The 21,792-nt window shown below is 36.1% G+C and overlaps 1 protein-coding gene across 5 annotated transcripts in view; it reads right to left on the bottom strand.

Moving 5' to 3' along the window:
* The window catches only part of PRPF39 (pre-mRNA processing factor 39), a 35,727-nt gene extending 14,316 nt beyond the window's left edge, over positions 1 to 21,411 (bottom strand). The window contains exons 1-4 of one of the 5 annotated variants that reach the window (XM_061182491.1): positions 21,263 to 21,352; positions 6,396 to 6,742; positions 5,357 to 5,482; positions 4,593 to 4,711 (exon numbers count right to left, since the gene is read on the bottom strand). In XM_061182491.1, the coding sequence (XP_061038474.1) occupies positions 4,593 to 4,711; positions 5,357 to 5,482; positions 6,396 to 6,713 (563 nt within the window). In that variant the 5' untranslated portion in view covers positions 6,714 to 6,742; positions 21,263 to 21,352. Of the gene's footprint in view, positions 1 to 4,592; positions 4,712 to 4,839; positions 5,175 to 5,356; positions 5,483 to 6,395; positions 6,743 to 21,262 lie in introns of those variants that run through there. The other 4 variants (XM_061182494.1, XM_061182492.1, XM_061182495.1 and 1 more) reach the window with 4 other exon arrangements.
* Between the last annotated feature and the right edge of the window lie 381 nt (positions 21,412 to 21,792).

Here is a 21,792-nt window from a genome sequence, read left to right as displayed (position 1 = left end):
ACACATCAATTATACCTCCATTTCTAAAAAAGCAAAAAAATAAAAATAAAATATTTCTAAATTTTAGAAGATAATGCTAAATTCAAAATTATATTCAACTTTATACAAGTAGAGATTAAAAGGAAGAAGGAATAGTAGAAAAGTGTATGATAGTTGTTTAAAAAAAAGAGAAAACATAAAGGGAATAGGTAAATGTAATTTTATGTAACTATATTGTTTTATATGATATAAATTTGCAATGCAAATTACACTGCAAACATATAAGAGTAACACAGTAGACACTAAAATACTCGTTAAACTTGAAATGTCTGTTGAATAGATTCCTTTAGGGCAAAAGACAAAGAGACAAAGTTTATCTCACTTTAAGAAATAATTTTCTGGCAAAACAACTCTCCAACAAGGGGTCCAGCTGCCTTGTCAGGTAATGAGAAATATACATATATTTTAAAACTCTCAAAATTCTCTAATTATAAAATTCCACAGTTACAGTTTACTACAAAATCATTTATTTTAAAATACTTAGCTCATCTGAAGAGATTTCTGTAAGCAACTTTAATCACTGGATTTGATATCCCAATGGGATAAAATTTTAGATACATGTTTTCAAAATAAATATTAGAATCAAGAGGGATTTTTAACAGTATAAACTACACTACCTAAATTAATCTACAACTTTAACTGAATGCCAATCAAAGCTCTAAGAAATTTTGGATGGAAGAGAAAAAAACAAATTCTAACATTCATCTAGCATACAAAGATGCAAAACATTTTCGTAAAAGTACAAAGCAGCAGGCATTTTCCTGAAAGGTACCAAAAGAAACTAGAAAGCTATAATAATTAAAAGTATGGCACTGGCCCGGTATCAGAAAAATGGATTAACAAAACAGTTCCCAAGAAAACAAAATAGATCTATGTATATGTGAGAATTTAGTATATGATAAAGTATTTTAAATCAATGCACAAAAAAAATTTTTTTAATTTAAAAAATAAAAAAATAATAAATCATTGTAGAAAAGATAGACTATTCCAAATGGAAAAAATAAAAGGTTAATCTGTGACTTGCAAAAGACACAAACTAAGGTTAATCTGTTTCACAAAAGACACAAGCTAAATGTCAGATAAGTGAACTATTAAAAAAAGCCTATAAAAAGAATTAGAAAAAAATTCAAGATTTATATATTCTTGGCAAGATAAGCACAAAACTCAGAAACCAATAAAAGATTGCAAATTGAACCACAGTAAGAAAAAAACAAAAACAAAAACAAACCTCTATATGATAAAGATACACTAAACAAAGATGTGCCAAAACTGGGGGAAATATGTTTAATACACATAAGGCATTGAGAGAACATGCATGTGTGTGTGTGTGTGGTACGTGCACAAACGTGTATGTTTGTGTTTGAGATTTTCAAGAGAGTTAAAATACATGTTATTCCTCTGCAGAATCCCAAAATGATTCAGGAAATTAATGCACCAGACACTAAGAAAACTGGAGGTAACTGGAAGAGGAAGGATGACAGGTAATGAACAAAATGTTTAGAGGAAGGTTTGCTTAATGAATGGTAAGAGGCCTTGAACCCACTTTCCTGCTCAGCTATGGGATTTCAGAAGCTAGGTATATGCTCCCCAGGCAGATCAGATGATCCTTCAATGAAGAAACTGCTTGGTATAGGAATAAGATATAAGGATTCCAACACTGGGAGTCCCCCAACAAAAACCTGAGTAGCCACCTGATCATGCACTGTGAAGCCCTTTATGCCAGCTAACAATGTAGTACAGAACTTCCATTCAGTTTATTAGTATTGAATCTTTAACATGAGCAGAAATCCAGAGATCGAACGTATCAGATATGAAAACAAGCAAACAAACAAAAAAGAGAAAACAGTGCTGAGGGCAGACAAAATTTCAACTATCCTTAATACCCTCAAAGAAATGTTAAAAAGATATGCAGCCAGGGACTTCTCTGGTGGCCCAGTGGTAAAGAATCCACGTTCCAATGCAGGGGACGCGGGTTCGATCCCAGGTCAGGGAACTAAGATCCCACATGCAGCGGGGCAACTAAGCCAGCGCCTCAACAAGAGAGCCCGTGTGCCTCAAACTACAGAACCCACGCACTCTGCAGCCCACGTGCCACAACTACAGAGCTCATGCGCCCTGGAGCCTGCGCTCCACAACTAGAGAGAGAAAACCCTCACACCACAACTAGAGAGAAGGCCGTGCACCGCAACAAAGAGCCCGCGTGCCACAATAGAAGATCCCACAGGCCTCAACGAAGACCCCGCGTGCCACAACTAAGACCAGACACAACCAAAATAAAATAAATAAATAAATATTTAAAATAATAATAAATATTTTAAAAAGTAAAAAATATGGATATTAAAAAAAAAAGCCATATAACAAGAATAGGAGGCTATAAGAAAAGGAATATTCAAAGAAGAGGAAAGATTCTTAGATACTAAAAATCCTATGGCAGCTATTAAAAATCCAATACAAGGTTCAAGGAAATACCTCAAAAAGTCAAACAAATCCTAGGAGATTGAGAAAAAGGAAAAAGATAAGAAAATTAAATGATTAAAACAGAAGGTCCAATATCCAACTATTGAAAACAACAGAGAAAACCAAGGGAAAGAAATTATCAAAATAAGAATGTACACAATAATAACATTTCTAAGACTAGAAAGATGTGCTTTAAAGCATCCAGATGGAAAAGGCCTACTAAGTAAGCACAATTAACTAGAAAAAGAAAGTCCACACCAAAGCATTACAATTGCAGTTACAAAGATAAAGAGAACATTTTAAAAGCTTCCTTGAAGAAAAACAAGTCACATAAAGAGAATTCAAAAGAAGAATGGTATAATACTTCTCAAAAGCAACACCAGAAGATAGATGGAGAAATGCCTTCAAAGCCCTAAAGAAAAATTACTTTCACCTCAAAATTCTACACCCCACCGGACCATCAATTGTTTCAGACATAAAGATACAAAAAAATTTTTTTCATTCTAAGCATCCTTTATCAGAAAGTTATGGGATGTACTCCTCTAAAAGGCAGGCATGAACCAAGAAAGAGTAGGATCTAACAAGCTCTAATAAATAGAGCTTGAAACCCAGGAAAAAGGTAAAGACATCTCCTAGAATCATGATAATGAGGAAATCCAAAAACTGCTGTACAACAGAATCAGAATACAGCAACCAGTCCAGATTACAGAAGAGGAGGTTCCAGGAGGGCTATCTCCAAGACGGAGGAAAAAAAATGGAATTTACATTTCTCAGAACATAATTCTCTTTTTGTAATGTTCAGATTAAGTAGAATAACACTAGATACATACATTTTTTAGTTTCAAAAAATAACTTATATAGCATTTGTACGTTGTGGAAAGTCAGTATTAGTACTGACTACTGAAAGTAGCTGTTGGAGGGGGTAGAAAATTTTAAATGTTTAAAGAAAGCCAGGCAAATGGGAAAAAGGGGGGAGAGAAGGAAAGGGGTAATTACAGGAAAAACAAAAAGCTATGAAACCTATCCATGCTGGAAAGATGAGGAATGGGAAGACAGGGTATAAGTGAACTAAAAATTCTCATCTACCATAACAGAATGATAATGTCTATAGGCAGTGAGAGAGAAGCAGAAAGCAGTAGAGTGCTACTGTTATAAACATGTTGGAAAATATCAGAAGAAACGGCTAAAATATTTAAGGAGAGGTGGAGGGATCACTTTTTGTTACAAGCAGTTTAACATTAACTTTTTAAACTACATGTACATATAAATAATTTGATGAAAATAAAAACCAAAAACACATTTTAAATTCCTATAATCAGTAACAAAGACAATCCAAAAGTAAAATGAGCAAATGACATGAACAAGCAATGTAAAAATGCCTTATACAGACAGCATTTGAAAAGATGGTAAACCAGGATGACCAACCTACAGATATGTGAACTAAGATAATGAAATACTACTGGAGGTTAAAAAAAAAAAAAACATGGCGTGACTATGGGAAAATGACTACCCTCATACACTGTGGGAGTTTAAAATTGGTACCACTTTTAAAAGAACATTTGACAAAACATAGCTGCGATTCCCTTTGACAGAAGTTCCATTTCTAGAGTGCTTTACATAAACATTGACTTGTAAAGAGATGTTCACTGAAGCACTAATTATTTCCTATAAATAAGAATTTGGTCAAATAAAATATACTACCTTGATACTATAAAACACTCTTGCAATGGTTAAAAAAAATGGTAGGGAGAATTTCTAAAACATTCTGTTAATTTTTTTAAAAAATCAAACAAAAATGTATAATATATATACATACATATATGTACATCTATGTGTATCTAAAAGAACACACCCCAAATAATTAACCATGAGAGGAGAGGGATTGGGGACATAAGGGGGTGTGGAATGGTGGAGGACTTTGTTATGTACATTTTTTAATAATCATGCATAAGTTTACTATGTGTATCATTTTTTTTAATAGTGAAAAAGAAAGTTAAACTTTTAGTTTAGCATTCATGAGTAGTTCTATTATCAATATCAGAATACTTGACTTATTTATATCTTTAAATACATTTAAGTATCAGTGTTTCACATACCCTCTTATTGTACTGTTTGTCTCAGGATCACCAGGGTCCAATGTTTCTTTTAAGAAGTTTATATAATGTATCCAAAGGTCAACACTAAGAGGTATTGCCTGAAGCCCCCGGCGATACACCTAAGAAGAAAACAACAAACTGTACTTCAAATATTTAATTATTTCTTAACAGAGAGGCAACACTGTGTTATCCGGTGAACCTTAGAAATACTAATTACTGGAATTTTGTTTAAATAATCTACCATTACCATTTGGGTGGAGGTTGGATAGAACATGGCAATGTTCTGATCCCCACGTGCAGAGTCTTGATCTTCAAAGCGCAGCAGTCCCTGCATTCTGACCGGGTTGTGTGGGCAGGCTTTGGGTTACAGACCATAGGGCACAGACCCATTAGAGCATCAATGACAGCGTCTGACCAAAAATGCAATAAGACGTAGCAAATGTGACTAGCAAACCAACTATATTGTTTGGAAAATGAGAAATAAATGTAAGTGAGAGAAAAGCCCTGCCCTACTTGTTAAGCTGCAGTGTAATACAGAGGCTTGCACTGCAAAGCTTGACAAACTGTAGAGGTTTAACGCACCTGCCAACAAAGAGAGAAAATATTAGCTACAAATGCCACAAGAGTGACAAATGCAAATAAAATACCCTATAAAATTGTTTGACCATAAATCGTAGGTACTGCCAGCCAAAAAAAGTCTCTGTTTTGTTATTATTTGGCTTACAGTACCTAATGGAGATAACTTTATTCAGTAATGTACGCACCTCATCTGATTGTTTAATGTTGTCATGCCGCTTTTCGAGGTCTGCATACTTTTTCCAATAACCATAGCAGTACGGATAGTGTATGAAAAATTTGTCAAACGCTTTCCTGGCAGCCATCAAGTGATTCTGATGAAAATAAAACAAGGTGTTTAAACATCTTGGAAATTTTTGTCACAAAAACTATTATTCCTTTCAAATGTACAGGCATACCTCAGAGATATTGCGGGTTCAGTTCCAGACCACTGTAATAAAGCGTATTATCGCAATAAAGCAGGTCACACAAATTTTTTGGTTTCCAAGTGCACACAAAAATTCTGTTTACACTACACTGTAGTCTATTAAGTGTGCAATACCATTATGTCTAAAAAAACAATGTACATACCTTAATTTAAAAATATTGCTAAAAAATGCCAAAACAATTACAATAGTAACATCAAATACCACTGATCACAGGTGACCATAACAAACATAATAATGAAAAAGTTTGAAATACTGCAAGAAATACCAAAAATGTGACAGAGACAGGAAATGAGCAAATACTGTTGGAAAAATGGCATCAACAGACTTGCTCAATGCAGGACTGCCACAAACCTTCAATTTGTAAAAAACGCAGTATCTGTGAAGCTCAATAAAGTGAAGCGCAATAAGACGAGGTATGCCTGTTATTATCTCAAAATAAACGGCAGGCTTAAAAACCACACACACAGCAGCCCTTTTTCCTACAAATGCAATCTTATCCTTTGAAACAGAAGGAACTAATTCTGTCAAACAGCAAGGTAATTTTTTTATTTCAGCAATTTTATACACACATACATACACACACCAATTATTACAAACATTAGACTTTGATTCTAATACTTTCCATAATGTACAAATGCTATGAAAATTATTTTTGAAGCTAAAAAAATATTATCTAAAATGTTCTTCAACTTAATCTGAAAATTATAAAAGAGGCAACTTTAATTACAAAACAATAAGGCCTAGTCTGATATTACTTGATTATTCTGTCCCCTCTAATCCCATTTAAATAGTTACTAACCTCCTGTTCTACATATTGAAGCAAATATACCCAGCCTGTAAAATCCTGAGGATTACTTTCTACAGTTTTCCAAAACTTTTCATATTCTGGAGGGAAATTTGCTTCTGTTTCTGTCACTGGAAGGTCCACAGTATTTGCTATTTCATTTTCTTCCGTAGTTGTATTCACATTAGGAGATCCATCAGGTGACTGTTCCATTTCTGTAACATTCATAATCTCAGTACTGAAATCAGTAGACTGATCTACCACTACCTCTGAACTGTTGCCTGTGCTGCCATTATTGGAATTTCTGTACTCATCCATGTGAGAATTTTGCATGGCTGTTTATTTTTTCTTCAGTTAATGATCTGTGGAAACATAAAGAGAAACATCTTCCAAATGTTTATTTGGCATCATCAAAACCACCTTTTAAAAGCCCAAGTTATCTATTAAAGGAATATATTAATTTGATTCTTGAGCTCTCCTGTAAGTCATAATCAGAAGGTTTATTAGTTTTTATATTACAAATTAAATTTTATAACAAATTTTCCAAAATTCTGCCAGTTTATTGTTGACTGAGTAAAAACTAGCTCCTTCATCTATAAAACAGTGAGTATTGAGCGTGCTCCCTAAAGAAGCAATCATATCTAGAATTCAGTGTTCCTTAGCTAGCTAAGAATCTAAATTTTAATGTCTGAATGCTATCTTGCTACCAATCCTGAAAAACAGCAATATCTTTAATATCTGTTCTGGAGGCTTTAGCTAACAAAACAAATTCTGGTCATGGATATAAATGTTTCAGAGGGAAATTCATAACTTAGCTCAGGATAGATTTTTAAGAAGGTTATACTGTTGAAATATATCTATAAATTTTAAATCCTAGCAGCTAGGTTTGATTTTATTATAGAAGATACACATTAAGGTTTTAAAATTAAAGTGATTTTTAAAGTGAATGTGTTACTAAAAACATAGCTATAAAAGAAATAATAATAAAAAAATAAAAATAAAAACCCAGTTATAAGGGAATTCCCTGGCAGTCCAGTGATTAGGACTCTGTGCTCTCACTGCTGGGGCCCCAGGTTCGATCCCTGGTCAGAGAACTTAGGTCCCACAAGCCACGCAGCCAAAAAATAAAAAATCATAAAAAATGTATTTATGAAAGTTTTACCATGTGGATGGTTACTTCATAAAATCTTTTAAATTAAGTCATCTTATGGTTAAGGCCATAAAATAATAAGGAATTATTCTTTTATCCTGTAAGGTAATACTACAATATATTTTCACAATTCACTTCATCTCTTCCACTAACAGTTTAAATGGAAACTGAATCATTAAATTACAGGGCATGTCTTCTTTTTAAATAGGGATTATTCTCAAAACTAAACAGACCATAAAATTGATTTACTCCTAAAATACACTCAGAATACATGATTAGTTAATATAGCACAATATAATGTAAAAAAGGATTAAGACTAAATGAATTCAAAGAAATAAATGCAAGTGTGACCAATAAATATATGAAAGGACTGAATCTTTACTAATAAAGATGTAAATTAAAACAATGAGATATCAAATTGGCAACAAGTAAAAAGATGTTTCTGGAGGACAGTCGCACAAAATATACCAAATGGCAATTGTGCATATTTTATGTTATGTAAATAATCAGATAAAAAACATTTATTTGTTTAAAAGCATTCACTAGAACACTATTATAGCGAAAGAAGAGGGTAGTTATTAAGAAAACTGCTTTAGCAGGTGGCATATTTGTACAATGGAATAATAATAATTTAAAAGGAAATATGTGCACCTGTCTTGATATAGAAAGATAACCACTACATATATATTATATGCATGCTACACACAGATCTGTAAGGATTTATACCAAATTAAAATACACTAACAATATTAGTTGGTGTTAATGGCTGTTCTCCCCATATAACTGGGCTGACGCTTTCTTCTTCTGGCTTATCTGCAGTTATTTAATTGAAGTATTAAAAAAAATTAAAAAATTTTAAAAAAAGGAGGTATTTTGTTTCATTTGTTTTGTTTTTAAGAAAAACCAGCTCCAGATATGACATGCCAGTGGTTGGCTGGATACAAAATTTTTTTTTTTGCAATTTTATGCCTCCTTTAAAAATCTGGGTTTCTCTATAGTCTACACAACCTAGCTCCACATAATAGTCACTTAATAAGCTATTTTTTAAAAAATACTAATTCATTGGCCCCAACGCCAATGATTCTGAGTTCTAGGCTCAGGCCCAGAAAGTTGTACTTCTACCATGTTCTCTGAATGATTCAAAGGAACAGAAACTTATTCATGGGTAAACTCTGAACAATGGAACTGTTGCATCAAAGACCTGTGTATATTAAATTTGGAAATACGCTGACAACTTATCTTTAGGAAAGTTGTACCAGCCACTTGACAAGACACTTTTAGTTGACTATCCAACATTCCCTCTCACCATCTTCCTAATAAAACATTGTTTTGGTTCAGAGCAGCAATATACCTAACCCCATGTAAGGATTACGAGTCTGAAAAGCACATCTGCTGCAGAGCTCTGGGAACAATTTTGCTTTTCTGATAAAAGGGACAGTCAACAAATAGTGTAGGCTCTACCACTTTCTTCTTACTTTGAATGTGAACATATCTGAAACAACTTGTATTCACAAGCAGTCAAAAGAACTGGCCAGGAAAATTAAGAAATGCCAGCCCTGACATCATCAAGCTGCTAATAACACAATGCCAGCTTCATACTGTGTAAGAAAATAAGTCCCTATTTGCTTAAACTTGTATCAATAGATGAGTTTTTCTATTACCTGCAGGCAAATGCATTCCTAACTAACCCACTAATGAGATATGGACATGAGAATGTCCATTTTTCCATCTCCTCTTGTCAGCACTAGCTATCATGAAACAATTTTTGCTCATCTGATTAAAAAAAGGAAAAAAGCAAGTAGTACCTCATTTTGATGTGCACTTCTTTAACTACAAGGATGTTGAATTTCCTTTTTTTCCCTTAAATACTATTTCACATCCTTTGTCTATATTTTCTTTTTTCCAATTTATTTATTTATTTATTTATTTATTTATTTTTGGCTGAGTTGGGTCTTTGTTGCTGCACGTGGGCTTTCTCTAGTTGTGGCGAGTGGGGACTACTCTTCGTTGTGGTGCGTGGGCTTCTCATTGCGGTGGCTTCTCTTGTGACGGATCATGGGCTCTAGGCGTGCAGGCTTCAGTAGTTGTGGCTCGTGGGCTCTAGAGCGCAGGCTCAGTAGTTGTGGTGCACGGGCTTAGTTGCTCCGCGGCATGTGGGATCTTCCTGGACCTGGGCTTGAACCCGTGTCCCCTGCACTGGCAGGCGGATTCTTAACTACTGCACCACCAGGGAAGCCCTGTCTATATTTTCTACTGCATTTTTTATGAATGGTTTGCACAAGCTCTCTGTAAACTAGAAAATGACACACATTGTAAAACATTTTTGAGTTTGTCTTCTTACTAGTTTTAGCTTTTTCTGTGTGTATTGAAGGCATCTTTTAAATTGTCATGTAGATTTGAAATCTTGATTTTAAAATATGTCCATTATTTCAAAATGCAGTATGAAGCAAATTTTTTCCCAAGAAAGGATAAATTTAAAATGTTAAATCAAGTGAACTTTGAGGCTGAATGCCACTGGAAGAATTAGTTATAACCAGGTAAATCTAGGGAATATTTTTTAAAAAGGAGAAGAAGAAGAAGAGGGAAAGGAGAAGAAGGAAAGTGGGGGAAGGTCAGGTGGGGACAAAAAAAAGTTTTCAACACTTGATGCATATCCAGCACTATACTACATTCCTTGTAGAGAATACACAGGTATAAGATAAGGTCCTCATTCTAAGGCTTATTAACTATTAGTAGTTGGAGAGCGATAAAAAAACCATGCAAAACAATTAGAGAGACAGACAAAATTTCAAATGAAACAAAGTCAAAGTTTAGAAAAATCAACTGAAAATTATAGGCATCTAGCAAACCTTCATGAAATACAGAATTTGGTCTTCACTTTGAAAAACTATAGATTTTGGAACAATAGCGAAAGAATGATAAATTATTCCAAAATAGCGAACAGCCCACTTGACTTGACAGAACAACCCTTCTTATTAACAGTAGACAAGAAGACGCAAATTAGGACTGGTTCCAAGACAAGAAGGAAATAAGACTGACCAGAATGAAGAGGGTCTGCATTGGGGAAGTGAAATGAAAGTAAGCAGCGTGGAGAGCAAGAGGAATCTGAGAAGAAATAATACAACCAAATCTAGTTGGTACACAATAAAGGACAATCCCAAAGTTTCAATATTAGACTACCAGAAAAAATAGTTCCCTTCTACTTGAATGACTGATTATTGTCATAAACTTTTCCAGGTTTACCAGTTGAGACCCTAGGAAAAGGCACAGAAGCTTTTCAACTTATTTTGGTCTCTTTTGCCCCCCCTTTAAAAAAAAGACACATTTGAAGACTAATTTTCCAGATACAAATTAGTCATTATTTTGTATCTTTTTATTTCAAAGCATACTGTCAAAAAAACAAATGGAAAGTTGTTAGTTGATACATTCTGATTCATTTACTACCTGTCCTATTCTAACTGCATACTTAAGTGGGACATAAGGGTTTCTTCTGGAATCAGCAAATTTACCACACCCCTGCATCTTCAGAAATGATCAATTACTCCACCCCCTCCAATTACAGTGTTATAAAAAGAGTTAAGAACGCCAGCCTTACCCTTAGGGAGATCATTTTTCTGATTACTTCAAAAAATTACATGGCCAAAAGAAAAATACACTAAAGTTATTTTTTAATAAGTTATTCTAACATATACTTCATAATGTGGCAATTACTAGTACCAGTTTATTCTTAACAACCACCAATAACTTCTAACTAGCAACATAAAATGGCAAAGGGGTAAAAAACAACTATAAAAGGAAGAAAACAACAGTATGGTATTGGCATAAAGACAAACAGACCAATAGAATAGAACAGAAAGCCCAGAAATAAATGTTGGACAAGGGTCCCAAGATCACTCAATGGGGAAAGGACAGTCTCTTTAACAAATGGTGCTAGGAAAACTGGATATTCACATGCAAAAGAATGAAGCTGAATCCTTATCTTACAGCATATACAAAAGTTAACCCAAAATAGATTAAAAACCTAAACGTAAAACCTAAAACTATAAAACTCCTAGAAGAAAACATACGGGAAAAGCTTCATGATATTGGACTTGGCAGTGATTTCTTGGCTATGATACCAAAAGCACAGGCAACAAAAGCAAAAACAGACAAATGGGGCTACATCAAACTAAAACTTTCATGCATCGAAGGACACAATCAACACAGTTAAAAGACAAATAGCAGAAGAGGAGGAAATATTTGTAAATCTTATATCTGATTAGTAGTTAATATACAGAATAAAGAACTCCCATAACTGAACACTCAATTAGAAAATAAAAAAACAACTTAAATAGACATTTCTCCAAAGATGATAAACAAATGGCCAACAAGCACATGAAAAAATGCTCAACATCACTAATTATCACAGAAATACAAATCAAATTCACAGTGAGATATCACGTCAACACCGATTAGGATGGCTACTATCAAAACAACCCAGAAAATAACAAGTTTTGTCAAGGATGAGGTGAAACTGGAACCTTTGTGCACTAACTGTGGGATTATAAAATGGCACAGAAAATCAAATGGAGTTTCCTCAAAATATTAAAAATAGAGCTACCATATAATCCAAAAATCCCAGGGACTTCCCTGGTGGTCCAGTGGTTAAGACTGCGCGCTCCCAATGCAGGGGGCCCAGGTTCAATCCCTGGTCAGGGAACTACATCCTGCATGTCACAACTAAAAGATCCCGCAAGCCTCAATGAAGATCCCACACACATCCATGAAGATCCCGTGTGCTGCAACTAAAACCCAGCACAGCCAAAATAAATAAATATTAAAAACAAAAACAAAAATCCCACTTGAGTATATATCCAAACTAACTGAAAGCCAGGTATCAAAGAGCTATCTGTATACCCATGTTCATAGCCGCACTATCCACAACCACCAAAGGAGCAACCCAAATGTCCACCAACACATGAAGAAGTAAATAAAATGTGATATATATATATAATGGAATATCATCACTCTTTAAAATGAAGGAAATCCTGTCATACACTACATGGATGAACCTTGAGGTCATTATGCTAAGTGAAATAAGATAGTCACAAAAAGACAAGTACTACATGATTCTACTTATATGGGGTATCTAGAGTTGTCCAATTCATAGAAAAAGAAAGCTAAATGGTGGTTATGAGGAACTAGAGAGAGGGGGAAAAGAGGAGTTGTTGTTTTAATGGGTATAGTTTCAGATTTGTAAGATGAAAAAGTTCTGGAAATCTGTTAAACCACGTGAATATACACAACACTACTGAACTGTACACTTAAAAATGGTTAAGAAGGGACTCCCCTGGTGGTCCAGTGGTTAAGACGCTGCACTTACTTCCACTGGAGGGGGTGCGGGTTTGATCCCTTGTCGGGGGGGGGGGGGGGCGGGGGCGGAAATAAGATCCTACATGCTGCGCAGCATAGCAAAAAAAAAAAAAAAAAAAAGATTAAGGTAAATTTTATGTGTTTTTACCACAATAAAGCTTTTTTTTTTTTTAAAGGAAGAAGACAGCTAAGCTATAACTAAATTAGAAAGACAAAATACAAGAGACTAGGAATTAGAATTTCCAGATCTTTCTTTCACCATAAGAAGACAAAGTATAGTGTGCTAAATATTAGAAAGAACAAAGGGGTAGAGGAGGGTGAGTCCTACTTCTCTCCCTTAATAGCATGAGATTCTAGGTCAGTCTTACTTTTCTCACTTCCAAATAAGACTAGTAATACTTGTATTATCTGCTTCACAGGGCTATTGAAAACTTCGGATGAGATAAAAGCATGTGAAAGTCTTAAAAACTATAAATTCACATAAATGAAGATACCACTGCAAACAATTCCCTGGAAATTGTTATCCAAACTTAAGGTGTTATACTTTAAAATTAATAACGAAAATAAAAATGAACTTTACAATGCATTTAGAATTTGTTTTGCAGAGGTTTTAAGAGGAGGAAGAAAAAAATCTGTTGACTTTAACTTCAAAAAACTGGTAATCAACACAGCGTTTATCTGAAGGCATTTATTTCTTGACTTTTCCATTTTAGATCTTTTTTGCTATTAGAGACGATACGGGTTTAGTTATTATTATACATGCACAGCTTTCCTCTCATGTGCTCCCAATACAGTTCTATCAGGTTGGGCTTAAATCAATATTCAAGTTTACATTATTATGACCAGGTAAACATTTTTTTCAAGCTATCTTGTACACTACAATTACATTTGCTTACTCTCTTTCTTTAAATCTTTCCTCATTTTCATATGTTTCGTTGCCTTTGAAAAATGACCCCACATCCTTGAGGTCTCATAAAGGTCCTTCAAAAACAACTGTCACTCATACTTATCAATTCTATTTTCCCTTCCAGAGCCATCCTTTCTGAAACCATCTAATCTTCTGCAACAATTTAGACTGGCTTGTCCTGTCTAGGTTTGTCTCTTCATTTCGATCCAAGGAATTCCTTTCACTTGTCCCCTTGGTTGAATCTCATTTATAATAAAATCTTTTTCTTTGTTGACTTACTTAAGGCAACAAGCATTCTGGGAACAAAGAAGACAAACAGGGCTGGTGATTTCACCATTCAATACATAAACTTTCATTCAACTTCCCATTTTCGCTAAGACCCTTCACCCCTGCCCCACCTCCCACCAGCTGTGCCAACTTCTCTGCTTTCGTCCTCTTCAAATAACGAACATCCAGTTTTTTGCTGGCTATGCTAGATGGAGAAGGAAAATCTAGGGTCTAAACTACTCTAGACTTTTAACAAATCTTACAATTTTTAGTTGCATTCAGCACTCCCATCTTCAGAGGCCCTTGGAACCTGAAATTCCTGAGCCTTTCTGGGATTTTGTGGGAATATCCATCTTGTTTCTTATTAACGTCCCTCTCTGCAGGCACAGAGCTGAACGCAAAAAAATGAAAATCTAAGTTAATCAGTTAAAACTGGTCCATCTGCTTTCTTCCAAAACGCTGAATTCTCATCTGTTGATACCTCCTCTTCTGTTCTTTATCCTTTTGGGTTTATTCTATTTTATTTCTTTTTTACTTTATCTGATTTATATTTTTCATTTATTTTACTGAATTGAGGTATGCAAATTACTCTATGCTGAACCCCTTTTATTTAGTATTTTTAAAAATCTCTAACCAATATCATTTCCTAGTGTAATAATATTCATTCAACAGATATTTAATGAGCTAATTCTGTGTGTCAGACACTACTATTCTAAGCACTGGAAATTTAGCTGTGAACGAAACAAAGTCCCTGCTCTCAAGGAGCTGACATTCCAGTGGGGAGATAGAGACTTTTTTAATCTAACTACATTTCTAATATGTATGTGGTACCAAGTGCTAAGAACAAAACAAAAGAGGATGAGGTAGTAAGAAAGCCAGTCATGCAGCTGTCTGGAGGAAGAAAATTACAGGCAGCAGAAGGAGCAAGTTCTGAGATAAGTAAGTGCCTTGTCTGGCATGTTCACAGAAAAACAGATCAGCAAAAAGGGCAGTATGGCTGGATTTGCTTAAATATTCCTCAATTTGACTTGAGTTCTTTCTAAGATTTGTCTTTACTAAGTATATCACAGTAAACTCCCTCATGTAAATGCCTATTTGTAAAAAGCAATTTCCTTTGGGTTATATTCTCAAAATTCAGTATGTAGCATAAACCTTAAAATTAAGCATAGCTTTGACCTATGTTTAAAAGAAAATAAAATATTCTAGAATTTTCTCAAGAAATAATGATGAATCTACAGGCAAATTATTAGAAGTATTAGACTTACAAAGTTATTGGCTAAAAGAGAAATATGTAAGAATAAGTAACATTTCTATCATTAGAAATAATTTTTTAAAGGCCATATGAAAGAATTAATCATGAACAAGCATGTTCTACTGCAGTATTTTTCCTAAGAAAATAACCATTTGTTAGTACACTATGTAGTCCAGCCCATATCACTCCAATGAAAATACTGATTTCTCATATTGACCTAGCTGCCACAACCAACGGTGGGTCAGGCTTTATCCTCCTAGATCTCCATTAATGCCCTATTTCCTTCTTAAAATTCTTTATACCTCCAAGAAGTAAATCTATTATGTCACCAGTCTCCCAATCCCCTCACCTCTTCTATTTTTTATTATTTTTTGAAATTTCTATTTTATATTGGAGTATAGTTGATTTACAACGTGTATGTTAGTTTCAGATGTACAGCAAAGTGATTTAGTTATATATATACATATATCTATTCTTTTTCAGATTCTTTTCCCATATAGGTTATCACAAAGTATTGAGTAGTTTCCCTGTAGTGTACAGTAGGCCCTGTTGATTATCTATTTTACATATGTAGCGTGTATATGTTAACCCCAACCTTCTAATTGATCTCTTCCCCCTCACCTTTCCCCTTTGGTAACCGAAAGTTTTTCTATGTCTGTGAGTCTATTTCTACTTTGTAAATAAGTTCATTTGTATCATTTTTTAGATTCCATATATAAGACATATCATATGATATTTGTTTTTCTCTGTCTGACTTACTTCACTTAGTATGATAATCTCTAGGTCTAGGCATGTTGCTGCAAATGGCATTATTTCATTCTTTTTTATGGCTGAGTAATATTCCACTTACATGTACCACACCTTCTTTAACCATTCCTCTGTCCATGGACATTTAGGTTACTTCCATGTGTTGGCTATTGTAAATAGTGCTGCAATGAACACTGGGGTGCATGTATCTTTTCAAATTATGGTTTTCTCCAGATACATGCCCAGGAGTGCTTTTGCTGGATCATATGGCAGCTCTATTTGTAGTTTTTTAAGGCACCTCCATACTGCTCTCCATAGTGGCTGTACCAATTTACATTCCCACCAACAGTGTAGGACAGTTCCCTTTTCTCCACACCCTCTCCAGCATTTATTGTCTGTAGACTTTTTGATGATGGCCATTCTGACCAGAGTCGAGGTGATACCTCACTGTAGTTTTGATTTGCATTTCTCTAATAATTAGCAATGTTGAGCATCCTTTCACGTGCTTTTTGGCCACCTGTATGTCTTCTTTGGAGAAAAGATCTTCTGCCCATTTTTTGACTGGGTTGTTTGTTTTTCTAATATTGAGCTGCATGAGCTGTTTGTATATTTTGGAGATTAATACCTTGTTGGTCACATTGTTTGCAAATATTTTCTCCCATTCTGTGGGCTGTCTTTGCGTTTTATTTACGGTTTCCTTTGCTGTGCAAAAGCTTTTAAGTTTAATTAGGTCCCAATTGTTTATTTTTGTTTTTATTTTCCTTATTTTAGGAGGTGGATCCAAAAAGATATTGCTGCAATTCATCCTGAAAAGTGTTGTTCTGCCTATGTTTTCCTCTAAGAGTTTTCCCTCACCTCTTGTATAATCTTCCCTCCCTTTTGCTCTCAAAGTATTTGTCCTGTACCCCTATTATAGCACTCCTATAAAAGTTGAAATACATAACCATTATGTGTCTTTTGCTCTCTAAGTATTTGTTCTGCACCTCTATTATAGCACTCTCATAACAGCTATATTATTTGTCCTCCTCCTTACCTTGGTCACAATGGATGAAGTATCTCTGCTGCTACGAAAGGTCAAACCCTGAACTCATGACTTGGATCACTTCTCCCACCCATCTTCTCAAGAATGTTGCTTCTTGGGCTTCCCCGGTGGCGCAGTGGTTGAGAATCCGCCTGCCAACGCAGGGGACACGGGTTCGATCCCTGGTCTGGGAAGATCCCACAAGCTCGTGTGCCACAACTACTGAGCCTGTGCTCTAGAGCCCGTGAGCCACAACTACTGAGCCCGCGTGCCGCAACTACTGAAGCCCGCACACCTAGAGCCCGTGCTCCACAATGAGAGAAGCCACTGCAATGAGAAAGCCCTCGCACCGCAACGAAGAGCAGCCCCCGCTCGCCGCAACTAGAGAAAGCCCACGCGCAGCAACGAAGACCCAACACAGCCAAAAATAAATAAATTAATTAATTAAAAAAAAAAAAGAATGTTGCTTCTTAAATTATCTTCACTCTCTCCTTATCAGTTTCTCTCAGTATATATTACTTCCATTAGCCTTCAAACATGTAAAAATATCTCTCATCTTTTATATAATAATTTATAATATACATACTATAATTTAGTTTAAAAACAACCAAAGGGCAATCATAAGCTATGTTAAGGATTTGGATTTTGTTCCAAGTACAACGGGAAGACAATGAAGTTGTCTACTTCTACACCCTCCATTTACTCGTAAATTTGGATTCTTCTTTATCACTACTCTGACATTCCCCCAAGATCACAATCTCCTTGTTTATAAATCCAACTGGGCATGTTCTGATTCATCTTTCTGATCTACTCTTCACAGCATCCAACAGTAATGATGACTTCCTCCCTGAAAGGCTCTCTCTTCTTGCCCTTTACTGACATATCACAGTCACCTAGTTTTGTTGTTTTCCAGTTCAGCTCATTTCAGCTTCAAGGCCTTAGTGTATGCAGTTTCTTCTACCTGGAATGCTCTCCCACCCCTGTACCTCACCCCCACACTCCCACTCAGAGCTTTCAACCTAACTGAAGCCCACTCATTAATCTGGGCACATTTAAACATCCCTTCCAGAAAAGTATTCCCATACCCCCCAAATTAGTTAGGTTCCCCCAATGATGCTTCCATAGCATCCTTTTTCCCCATAGCACACATCACATTTGTGATACTCATTCAATGTCTATCTTCCCTTGTCTCAAATTCCCTGAGAATAAGACCCAGGTCTACAAATACGTAGAGATACAGTACACACGCAGGCCTAGTACGCACTTAATTCATTGCATAATAAACAAAAAGCATCACAGGCCTTACCCTCCACCCAGAGTCCTAAACCTAGTTTATTACTTTCATAATCAATTGGAGAGTTGTATAATAAAGTGCTTGGGCTTTAGAGCCTGATAGAACTGAATTAAAGATCTGGCCCAGTTTCTCATTAGGGAACTTTGAGCAAGTTACTTAACCTCTCTAAACCTCATCCACAAATAATCACACATACCTTGCTATAAAGATTAACTATCCTCTTCTTTTATACTGCTACTGTTACAATATAAATAATTATTCTCTCCCCTCTTGAATAATGTTTTTCAAACATTATTCAGAATGCTTCAAACCAGCTTATTTTTTTTTAAAGGAAAAATACAGAGTAGAAAAAATACATCAGAGTGCAATGCACACGTTAAGGGCATACTGTTGAAATACACACAGAATTCAACTATTGGATTATTGGATTGAAATGTTACATGTACATCTTATTATGGGTTGCAGTCAAAAAATTTGAAAAACATTGCTACACTATTGCTACAGATAAATTAATATTATTGGAATATTAAATTCAGTGAGAACAGGGCCCTTGGTTTTGTTCACTACTATGTCCCTAGAACCTAAAATAGTGTCTAGTATAAAACAGCACAATAAATATTTGTTGAAAGACTTGAATGCTATATCTGGTCCCAATTTAACTTTTCAAACGTATTAATCCTACAGTATTCCTTACTGTCATTTACAGAGGACAACACATTCTCATGCCTGAGCCTGGGCTCATGCTATTCTCTCAGAATAACAAAAGTTTCCTCCTTTTCTCAACTCACCAAGCCAGTCCATGCCCTTTTACTACTCTGTACTTTCATATATAAAACCATATGAGAGGCATAAAGTCCACAAGTATAAAAGAAAACATGATATATTAAAAGTGAATATGCAGTACATGAAAAAATACAGTTCTACATCAAGTTCATACAGTTCAAGTTTTAGTTCAGTTATGACATACATCTAACAATTCAGCATGCCATCTTAAAATTTAAAAGCTCTTTTGAAGGATGACTTAAATAACCCATACTCAATTAAAAATGAGAAGTGTGATGTATTACCTTCTTTTCTATCTCTCTATAGGCATTTATGCTGACAGAGGTACTCAAAATCATACCACTGATTATTCTTTTCATAAAGAGGGCAACACATAAAAATCTGAAGTCATCACTAAGGACTGAAAGTCAGGAGTTTGAGTACTGCAAATCAACTAGCTCTGCAATCCAGAAGTCACTCTGTGCCTCATCCACACATAAGCCAATTTGAAAACTCAAAGTGTTTAGAAGAAAAGAGGCTATCATAACCACTGGTTTTGGAAATTGTTTTCAAAGGCTGAGCAGAATGTTCACAGATTGACCTTTTTAAAGTTTCCACGTATTAAGCACTTACTATGTTCCAGAAACTGGACTTTATTTACATAAATGTTTCTATCATCTTTGGTCTTTGGAAAAAAAAAACACCATTTGGCTGGAACTACTTTCTTCCCCCTTTGGCTACTTTTCAAAAAAAAAATTAAAATCCTATGTTTTACGCAGAATTATTTGTTAGCATACCACAGAAGGTTCTGTTCTTTCTCTCTCTTCTTTTTTTTAGGTTATTACAAAATATTGAATGCAGTTCCCTGTGCTACACAGTAGGACCTTGTTTATCTATTTTATACATAGTAATTTGTATCTACTAATCTTTCTCTTGAAAAAAAGCCACACACACACTTTTTATCTTTCCCATATTCAACTACAAGTAAGCAAGTAAAAACACTACCAAATATTCTGACACTAAAAAAATTCTGCTTTTCAATTCTCACTTCAAATATCTCTCACCACCTACTAATTAGCCATCTTTGGTAACCCCTAATTATTCCAGAGTTCACAATCTTAAAAACTTGTCTTCTTTAGTACAACTCCTTTCTTCACTTTATCCCTACCAGAGGCTGAAGAGTGGAAAATTCCAACTTTTGCAATTTTAGAATGAGGTTATAAAGGGGGGGTGGGCAGGGACACCTGACAGTAGTTGCTTGTTTTTTTCAATCCACTTAAGCTCTCAAAGCCAAAAACACTTAAGTTCCAACATGAGTTTCATATTTCCCTGTATGAAACTTGCTTTCTTAGGTTTCAACCTTTACAACTGTAAAAAGAAAAGTGTTACGTATTTCTGAACAAGGATCAGTTGTCAAATAACCTGATGTCCTCAAAGAAAAGGCAACATGAATATTAAACTAAAATTTTAGTCGGCATAAATATAGTACATAATATGGTACTTAATAACACATTAAGAGCAGTACTACTAATTAACTTAAAGACGTGATTTTTGGAACGAGAAAAACACCAGTGTTGGTCTCTGGCTACAAAAGGTAAACATTATTCTTTAATGTTTGGTTTTTCTGCTTCTACCCTATCCTGCCAAAAGCTTTAGCTGATCTTTGGGGTGCTGTGACTCAGGGTCCCAGAGTGTGGCTTTGGTTAGAACGCGGAACGCGCCCTACAAGGCGCCTAAAACTTTAACACAATTTGTATTATATTCTCCCAATCCTCTGGGTCCCTTCCACTTCCAGTCGTCCCAGCCACAGTGATTCCGAACTCTCGGGAAAGCATGGGCTTCAGACTTACCCCCAAACCTCTTCCTAAATCAAGGTGGAGGCCCACATTTCCCCTCCCGTCCTGAAGCACCCGCAGAGAAACGTGTGGTCTAAGAAAAGAAACCTCGCACCGCTCCACCCAACAGGTGGGAAGGAGAAGGGATGGACAGCTGGGCCCCGAGGCCAAGGCAGGCCTCAAACAGGGCGGGAGAGGGAGGCCGCAGCCTGAGCGCGGCCTGAAACAAGGCAGGCCCCTTGCTGCCCCGCGTACCACCCCCTCCGGCCAATTCCAAGGCGCCCGCGCAGCTGACCTGACGATGGATGCCACTCAATGCCATGAGCCGCAATCTGGGCCAACCGAGCCGAAGAGGGCACTTCCACCGTCTCTGTCCCCACAGACACCAGAGCAGACGCCACCAGCACCACAGCTGCCTAGTCGAGAGTGCGGCGCGCATGCGTCGGTGTCCCCGGAGGCGAGGAAGTCACGTGGTTGCGCAGCGCGCAGGCCTCGCCCTCCGCGGGATCCGGCGGGGGCCGGTCCTGCCCGGCCACGCCTCGCCCAGCCCAGCCCCACCTCGCCCAGCCCCGCCCCAGCCCCCGCCCCGCCGCCACGGAGGGCGGGGCCGCTGCTCCAATCCAGTTTTTCCTTCTCTGCAGGGACTTGCAGAGCAGGAAGAGAGTGTTCAGCGCTTTCCACACCCCTGATTTTTAACGCAGACAGCGCCCCGCCCAGTCAAAGAAAAATACTGTTACTATTTTTGGGCAAACAACTGCCTAGGCTTCACGCCTCTACCTAAAAATGGTCAGAAATTCAGCCTTAAACTCCTAAATCTCACGATGG

Source organism: Eubalaena glacialis, chromosome 2, assembly GCF_028564815.1.
Source record: "Eubalaena glacialis isolate mEubGla1 chromosome 2, mEubGla1.1.hap2.+ XY, whole genome shotgun sequence".
Taxonomy (NCBI): Eukaryota; Metazoa; Chordata; class Mammalia; order Artiodactyla; family Balaenidae; genus Eubalaena; species Eubalaena glacialis.
Note: the sequence above shows the minus strand (reverse complement) of the source record. Positions and strands in the feature narration are given on the sequence as shown.